Here is a 9,416-nt window from a genome sequence, read left to right as displayed (position 1 = left end):
TGGACTCGACCGGAAATCAATGTCCACTGTCATCTGACCTATCATTTTAAGGACTGTGTAGAAATTGAATCACACATTTCCTGTAGGCAAATAATAAATTTATTTATTTTATTTATGGACATTGCCCATTTATACAGCTCATAGGAATAAATATTACGGTATAAGAACAGTTAAAAACATTAAAAAATAAGAAAAGAAGCATTGACAAACATAAGGGACATTGTGACGAGATCTGGACTATTTATTTAGTGCTCGTTTAAATCAATGTAAACTTAAACCAAAAAGTCCAGATGATCTTGTCTAGAATTTACAATACGACAAAGACGGGTCATTGGAGAATAAAGGCAATCGTTTGTTCTATGCTGATCGGTGAACAGTATTTCATTGTTTCTCAGCCTACTAAATAACTCAATATATTACAACAGAGATGAAGAACATTTTAGAGAGGGGGATATAGAAGTCTAGGTATTCACAGGGCATTTAAGTTTGTATATACATATGTCCGCCTGGTGGTGTAGTGGTCAGCGCATTTGCCTACCGTGCAAGAGGTCTCGGGTTCGATTCCCGTCATGGTTGACACGAAATATTTATTCAAAAAGGTGTTTTGACACTAGAATATTTCATAGTCCCTGGACTGGCACCTGAAGCGTAAGACTGATCATCTTACCCTCATGTAACAAAAATTATCAAGATACGCTGCGATTAGTGTACCAATGCAGTGCCGTGTGGAAAGTGAATGATGATGATGATGCATATATTGTTACATACAGCCGTTTTTAAATTGATAATGAGCTAGTTTTTTTTTTTTTTTATATTTGTTAATGGACTATTAAACTAAGATAATTTTTTTTTTAAAGTTTTCTGTTTCTGAATTAACTCCGTGTGGTGACGTCAGAGGTTCTCTTTTGCTTATTCTCGATCAGTTCTGCCATTGGTCCATTGACAGCAAGCAAACCGGAAATCTTCCGTAACTCTCTTATTATCGATTACTACTACTACTACCATCACTCCATTTCTCCGTAGGGGTAGGCAGAGAGAATGGACCGCCACACACGTCTGTTCTGGCAAATATTCCTAGCTTCTTCCACATTCATAGATGCCCTTCGGTTCTGTCTGCTTTTGACATGACCAGACATAAGATTTTGGTTTATCTGATCATGCCACGTCGTCCTCGGTCGTCCTCGTCTGACATTACCGTTCATTTTTGCCATATATACTTGTTTCACCATTCTTTCATTGTCCATTCGTTCTACATGATCTTGATTCATATTAACCAGTGACGTCGTTCAAAGTAGTTAGTTTTTATCTAAATATTTTTTTTTACATTTTCCGGAAACTTTGCAGTACAGTTTAATGCTCCAATTTTTACCGCATGCAAGGAAACATTTATTGTATCCAATTTTCCGTAGGGCTGAAGTTCCTCATTGTAAAAAAAGAAAGAAGTGTATATCTTTAAACATGCATAAGTATTTATTTACATTACATTACATATTTTATTGGTACAAAATATTCCCAATCAACAAAAGTGCTGGTATGAGGGATTACTATAATGTATAAGTCTTTTGAAAGTGAATTGTAAAACTATATTGCTGTATACACAAAACTGGTTCTTTTTCTGTTAGTCCTAGGTTGTTCACAAGTTACATTATTTGACATTTTTGTTTTTCTAAAGCACGGTGGGGCATAACACCTTAGAGGGGGGGCACCACGCTTCAGAGATGAGACACGTCGGCATTCCACATATAGATGGGAATACTCATTGGTCATACAAAAAAATACCTGAGATGTACAAAATTGAGATATACGCCAAATTGTACTTAAAATAGAATCAAACCCGTTACAATTTCAATAATTATCTGGAAACACAGAAAGTGTGCAGGATGTAGGAATAATGGCATAGATTTGCGAAGAAACAAACACAAAATATTCTAATATTACTTTGCATGAAAGAAAATTATTATTACCCTTTCCCTCATCTTATTTGGTGGAATGTGGTTTTAGCGCCATAAAAGATTTACTCGTTAAAAAACTAAATCGATTGGATATAACTAATAGAGGTATAGAGGGGACCTAAGACTGAAATTAACTAAGTTAGATCCGGAGATCAAATTTCTTTGTAGCAAGTGTAACTGAATTTAACAATGAATTAGGCGTCGAGATATGTATGTGTTTGTACTCGATTTCAATTTTCACTCGTGTTTTATTATTGTTTTTATTTTATTCTACTTAATTACATTTTCAATTTGTGTTTTGTAATCATTTCAGTTATAACGTATGTATTCTAATAGGTTTTATTTCATTTCATTAGGGGTTTATATGTTTACAAACATATTAAAATATGAATTGAAAATTTACCTGCTGTTTACTTAAAAAAGATGCCGGTGGGGCATCTGACTTTTGAAAAGACTACGGTGGGGCATGGCATAAAAGAAGCTTGGAAACACTATTCTAGAGTGTATATTGTAGTTAAATTTTTATTTAATATTCGTCTTTATTTTATTATTTTTCATTTTAAATATCATCTTTACCTTTTTTCTGTGTAAATTAATTAATCTAAATTGAACATTTTAGTTATTTTGTATAAATTTGTAGTTCTAGTATATTTATCAAAATTAAATGTTGCTTTAAGTGCCTTGTTCATCGTTACTTTTAACTATGTCTTGCATTTGTATACTACCCTCTATATACAAAGTGTGAAAGTATAAAAGTATTGTATGTCATTAATTTTGTTATTTTATCAAAGACTTCTGTTCTCCTTATCACTCCAATAGTTGAATCTAGTTTTTTTTTATAACCGCTTTGATATAATAAATTACACACAATGCACAATTTACTTTAACTATCATATTATTTTGATTCTCAGGAGCAAAAGAAGAAACAGAGCGCCAAGAAGTGGGACCAGAGGTTACAAGGAGTACAGAAATCCAAGGAAGATCGCCAGAAGAAACGCACCACGAACATACAAAACAGGAATCAGGAAAAGAAAAAGAAGGTTCTCAAAAAAGCCGTAAAAAAGGGCCGAATGATTCCCTGAACACGTAGTTCTAAAATTGATGCACTTGTAAATAAGAGACTTTGAAATAAGATTTGTATTTTAAGAAATAAATACTTTTATGATAACATAATGTTTTTTTTTTCTTACATATTTCTGCTTTCCCGCATCCTCTCCAATGTAGAGCATGTGGACATCACAAGACGCCTCCAGGAGACCGTATCGCTAGCCAGCACTCATTCCGCTTCCCTTAGTTCCGCCAAATAAAGCCGAAAGACATGGTCTTTCAGGAAAGCGGGAGTCCGCAGGTGTGAGGAAAAGGTAACTTGGGTTGAAGGCTCTCCTGAGGCATCTGCTGCACATGTCCAAGCCAGCCAACCGCCGCACCCTCAAAATAGAAGCTATAGGAGGCTGCTGCGTTTGTTCTCGGACTTCGTTCTACTTGTTCTCAATAATCACTCTTGCCGCAGTAAAATCAGCTGTCCCATCCGGTGAATGGCCATGATCTCAATCAATTCTCCAACTTTTTAAAGTTTATTTTTCCTTTCTTTTCAATTATATTTTACTTTCTTTCCTTCTTTTGTTCACAATCACATAAAATAATATTAGAATTATTATTACCTGGACGTATTTTTGACTCGATGCCTACTCTCAGGTGAAAATTCTGAGAAATAGAATAGAGTGGAGAAAAAAAAATCGCCTCATCAGTATGAGTTAGCGCTACAGTTAGCATTTGGCATGTTTGTCCACCATATGAGGTTCTGGGTACGATTCCTGGGCGGATCAACATGAAATATATGTTTATAAGGTAGTTTAAAACTCCAATATTTCACTATCTCTGGTATGGCACCTGAAGAGTTAGACTAATCACCCTACCTTATATATACATAAAGTGCCCTATGCATTATCGGGTAACAATAAGTGTTTGATGGTGATGATAAAGAATTTTAGTAATAAAAATTTTCTAAACGCAACCCGGTATTTTTGTCTATGGTTATCAATCGACAATTATTATCTGTCAAAATTCCTGCTACCTGTCACATGTCATAATATTACTTTAGTAAACGTTTAAGTTTACAAAAAGAATATCTTGATACTAATATATGTACAGGAAATCACAAATAACTAGGTAGAACAACAGATATAGCAAATCAACCTATATTAATAAGTTGCGAGGAAATAAAAAAAATGGATAACGAATCTAAATTATCTGATAATTTTTTGAACAAATGTGAAAAATTTGATCAGGTATGTCGTGTTTGTCTGACAGAAAATACAGAGCATTCAAAATGTGTTTTCGATGTCAACGAATCGAGCTGTATTGCCTCCATGCTGATGTTGTGCACGCGAGTGCAGATAGCCTGCCAGGATGGCTTGCCCGATATCATCTGCTCTCAGTGCTTCGGGGACTTGGAAGCTGCCAACAGCTTCCGGCTTCGGTGCGAACTCTCCGACTCCCTTCTGAGAAAGCTATGCAGTGATACTGGTCAGAGAAATGCGCCAGAACCAGAAGAAAATATACCAGAGATTCTTAATAGTGTTGTGAAGGAAGAAGTGGCTTGCGAGCAGTGGATTAAATCTGAGGTAGAAAACGACAGAGATAGTGATTTACAGTATGATCCGTTGATTGAGAATATCTCAGATCCTAAGCCGAAAATTCAACGGCTGAAAAATTCACAGACTTTATATAAATACAAGAAAAAAATCAAAACAAGTGATGGACTTAGATCTACAAAACGAGCGAAGCAAGAAAACAAGTGCTTTGTTTGTAAAATATGCAAAAAACCTTTGAGTACTAACTATTCTTTAGAACACCATATGCATTCCGCTCACGGTAAAGACAAAACTTTAGATTTTGCAAATATAACAGGTTACGGGAAGAATAAACTATTCCATTGTACCGAGTGTCCGTACACGGCGCCTCGTAGGCAGTATCTACTGTACCATTCCAGGACCCACACGGGAGAGAGGCCGTACAAGTGTGACGAGTGCGAGGCGTGCTTCACGCAGCCCGGGGGCCTGTCCACGCACAAGAGGCTCCACAGCGACAAGATGTACTTCACGTGTCCGGAGTGCGGGAAGCAGTTCAAGCTCAAGTACGTTCTGGAGCGCCACCGACTCGTCCACAGCGACGGGACTCACTTTTGCAAAATCTGCTCCAAGGCCCTGAAAACAAAACGAACCCTAGAAACTCACATGAAACGCCACCTGAACATCCGCGACTATAACTGCGAACAGTGCGGCCGGACATTTATATCCGTTGTCGATCTAATCAACCACGCCAAGCTTCACGACGATACCAAACGGTTCGAGTGCCACATTTGCGCTTACAAAGCCAAACAGAAACGACTGTTGATCATACACATGCGGCATCACACGGGCGAAAAGAAATTCAAATGCGACCACTGCGAATATTTAGCTTACGATAAGTGCTCTTTAAAAAAACACTTGATCAAACATTCCCAGGAGAGAAATTACTCTTGCCCAGTTTGCGCTCAAACATTTCTTCATAGTGTGCATGTCAACAGACACATGATGCGGATACACAAAACTAAATATAAAGTGGGGGACCATACAGATAATAGAATTATAAAATGATAATTTAAGTCAAAACCCATTTTTCATATTATGACAGATTAAGTTGAATGAAAATTCCCATTCTTTAACATGTGATATCAAAATGAATCAAATTGTTTATTTGGGAAAAATACTATGTATTGTATTATTTTCATGTATAATAATTATAGTAAATTTGTATAACAATAAAAAACTTTCCTCCCTCTCACTTACCGCTTTCCCCATTCTCATTACAGAAATCATAATTAAAATAAGCTAATCAGAAAAATATATAAGTATAGATGAGTAATTTACTGTCCAGATTTTTGAGAATGATACGGATGGCGGCCTCCGTGGTGTAATGGTTAAGACTCTTGACACACACGGAAGGTTCCGGGTTCGATTCCCGGTGAGGACACAAAAAATAAATGTTATTTTTCTCAAGTCTGGGTGTTCTGTGATGTAATTCACCACTGTAATTAGGTCTCCTGGCCTGTTGTGGTGCATAGAAAAAATAAATGAAATGAAATGTCTACGGTTGAAATTTGAAATTCCTAAGAATTACTGAAGAATTAAGAAGTAATTAATAAGAAATTAAGAAGAAATAAATTTGAAATTAAGAAGTACCGGATACACTTCATTTTGTTTTTTTATTTTTTAAATAGTAAATATGTTCTTGGTAACATCTTTTCTCATTAATACATGACATGTGTGCCACGCCATGTCATTTTATTTAAATCAGAAGATTATTATTATTATTATTATGGCGCCATTTTCGTAATATAATACCTCAAGGGTGCTTTACAAAGTGATTATATAAAGATATAAATTTAATTTTAACTTTTTAATTAAAGAAAAATAATGTACTTTGTCACCACATGCTAAAAATTTATTTAAATGATTTAGAGAACAAGTATTTATTTAGTAGCTAGATATTTGATGCTTGAAAAGGATTCATGTAGGAACATTTTCAAAGATTTTTGTCTGCACATAATAATATTATTACTCTTCTTCTTCTTGCGGTGCCTTATCAGGTTCCCCCGGCATGGTGATCACTACAGCGAAAGCATCTCAGTCCTGCGCTATTTCGCAGCCAGGACAACTGCTTATTGGATGTATTCGCCATAGTGACTCCTGGGAAAAGTTGACCAGAGTGGTTTCCCGTTGCCTTCTCTGGTGGATTCTTCTGTCGGGGTTACCTTCCCTTAGCTGGTTGGTTCTGGTTTGAAGGCCATACTCTATTTTAGTTTAATCGATTTCATTCTTGGGACATGTTTTCATTAATAAAAATTGTTGAGTTGACCTTGGCAAATTTTTGTCCGTTACTAATTAAAGCAGATACGTTAGTCATAATAATAATTGATGATTATTATTCCAAAAAAAATTATCGATTATTTTAAAGACCCGTTAGTTATCGGTATAATCCATAAACATAATAATCGATAGCGGCATCACTAGTTCATTCTAAAACAATCGGTTATGAAATTATTGTCTATGAATAAAAATTCAATGACAGATGTCAAAATCCTGGTGGAATTGTCAGACAGGTGTCAAATGAAATGTAGACATACTATTTACATATTATTTAATTTCAAACAAGTTTATTTGACCAAAATAAATTTGAGAAACTTATTTATATTTTATAACTGATTAATGTTTTGATTCAATTTACGTTACAATGAATAGCGAAGTAGAGCTTACAGATCTTTTACTAAACAAAACTGAAAAAATTGATCAGATATGTCGAGTTTGCCTGTCCGAAAATACAGAGCAATCTAAATGTGTCTTCGACGAGAATGAATCTAGTTGTATCGCATCTGTGCTCATGTTGTGCGCGCGAGTGCAGATAGCCTGCCAGGATGGCTTGCCCGACATCATCTGCGTTCAGTGCTTAGGGGACCTGGAGGCTGCTAACAACTTCAGGCTCCGGTGCGAACTCTCCGACTCGCTTCTGAGGAAGTATAGCAAGGCTATCCGGAGCAGCCCCAAGCGACCAGACCGAAGTGTAAAGGCAGAAGTGCCGGAGGAATGGATCAAATTGGAGTTAAAAGATGATGACAGTGATGATCCTTTAATTCAGAATTCATTGTTTGCAGCGAAAGCTTTAAATAACATTAACATTTCTACTCAAGATGAGCAATCTTTAAATGAGTCAGATTCTATACTAAATAATGATGATTTAGAATGTAATACGGATTGTAGTGATGATAAATTGTCGGAAGTTAAATCGAAGCCTTTTGTTTGTAATATTTGTGGCAAGCCTCTATGTAGTAAAAAATCTCTCGAGAATCATTTGCACAAGATGCACAGTGAAAACAAGACGATTAAACACGGAAAAATTACGGGTTACGGAAAGGGGAGGAAATTCCACTGCTCCGAGTGTTCTTACTCAACGCCCCGACGGTCAGACTTCATTTACCACTGCAGAATTCATACGGGGGAAAAGCCGTACAAGTGTGATAAATGCCAAGCCTGCTTCTCCCAATCCGGGTCGCTGTCCTCTCATAAAAGGGCTCACAGCGATCAGATGGATTTCACTTGCCAAATATGCGGAAAACAGTTCAGGCAGAGATACACGCTGGAGCGACACAAACGGATTCACAACGACACGCGGTACCCGTGCGAAATATGCAGCAAGGGCCTGACGAGCCGGCAGAACCTCGCCGTCCACATGAAGCGCCATCTCAACATCCGCGAGTTCAGCTGCGAACAGTGCGGGCGCACCTTCGTGTCGGCGGTCGATCTCTTGAACCACGCGAGAAAACACGTCGACGTCAAACGGTTCGAGTGCCACATTTGCGGGCTCAAGATCAAGACGAAGAGAGGCGTGGTCACCCACGTGCGGAGACACACGGGAGAAAAAACTGCGAAATGCGACCTGTGCGACTATTCCACTTTCAATATTTACTCGCTGAAAACTCACATGAAGAAGCATACCCGAGAAAAGAATTACTCTTGTCCCGTTTGTGATATCAAATTTATACACAGCACCAGTGTCAATAAACATATGAGAAGAATACACAAAATAGAATATAAGTTCAATGATCACATAGATAGGCGAGTTATTAAGTAATAAAATAAAAATGACTCGGATTATGTGCAACAATTCCTGTCCTGACCCTGGTCAGCCTCTCTATAATAATGGACAGAGGATCGAGAAAGTTGACGGCTTTAAATACTTGGGAGTTCACATAACTGAGGATGGAAGCATGCACAGAGAGCTCGTAACCCGCCTAGGAATTGCTGGAGCAGCTTTTAACATGATGCGTGTTGTCTGAAACTCTAGTCTATACTCGGTCAAAATGAAATGCCGATTAATCAACTTATTGTATGTATAATGCCAGTACTCCATAGGGTTCGAATCTTGGCACCTTACCAAAGCTCAGAACACCAAACTTCTTGGTTTTGAGAGTAAGTACTTGAGGAGAATATTAGGTAAAAGGTGGTTCAATTTTATAACTAACATTCCGAAAACGGACGCAGCAGCCTCCTATTACGAGCGTCTTGAGGATGCCGCGGTGGACCTGGCTTGGACGCGTGCTGTGCATGCCTCAGGAGAGCCTAAACCCAAGTTGCCTTTAAAACCTGCGGGTTCGTGCTGTCCCGGAAGGCCGTCGACGATCTTTCGACTTTATTCGGCGGAACTAAGAGGTACTGGATTAACGTTGCAGGAGGCGAGAGTGCTGGCTAGCGATAGGGTCTCCTGGAGGCAACTGGTGATGTCCACATGCTCCACTTAGGAACCTATGTGGAAAAGAAGAAGAAACTAAAAGTCTTCTTATTTCTTAATACCACCCCAGAACATGCCTTTAAATTTGCATGCTACTCTTATCGCAAATGAGAACTTTTACATATTGATTCCCAGAGC

The 9,416-nt window shown here is 37.6% G+C and overlaps 1 protein-coding gene across 1 annotated transcript; it reads left to right on the top strand.

Moving 5' to 3' along the window:
• Positions 1-3,820: 3,820 nt before the first annotated feature.
• Positions 3,821-8,632, top strand: LOC148271006 (uncharacterized). The gene is made up of 2 exons (XM_088241936.1): positions 3,821-5,575; positions 7,206-8,632. The coding sequence occupies exons 1-2, from the start codon at positions 4,181-4,183 to the stop codon at positions 8,619-8,621; spliced, it is 2,811 nt and encodes a 936-aa protein (XP_088098062.1). The 5' UTR covers positions 3,821-4,180; the 3' UTR covers positions 8,622-8,632.
• The last annotated feature ends 784 nt before the right edge of the window (positions 8,633-9,416 follow it).

Source organism: Micrasema longulum, unplaced genomic scaffold (genome assembly GCF_059751315.1).
Source record: "Micrasema longulum isolate JH-2025_06_02 unplaced genomic scaffold, ASM5975131v1 h1tg003175l, whole genome shotgun sequence".
NCBI lineage: Eukaryota > Metazoa > Arthropoda > Insecta > Trichoptera > Brachycentridae > Micrasema > Micrasema longulum.
Note: the sequence above shows the minus strand (reverse complement) of the source record. Positions and strands in the feature narration are given on the sequence as shown.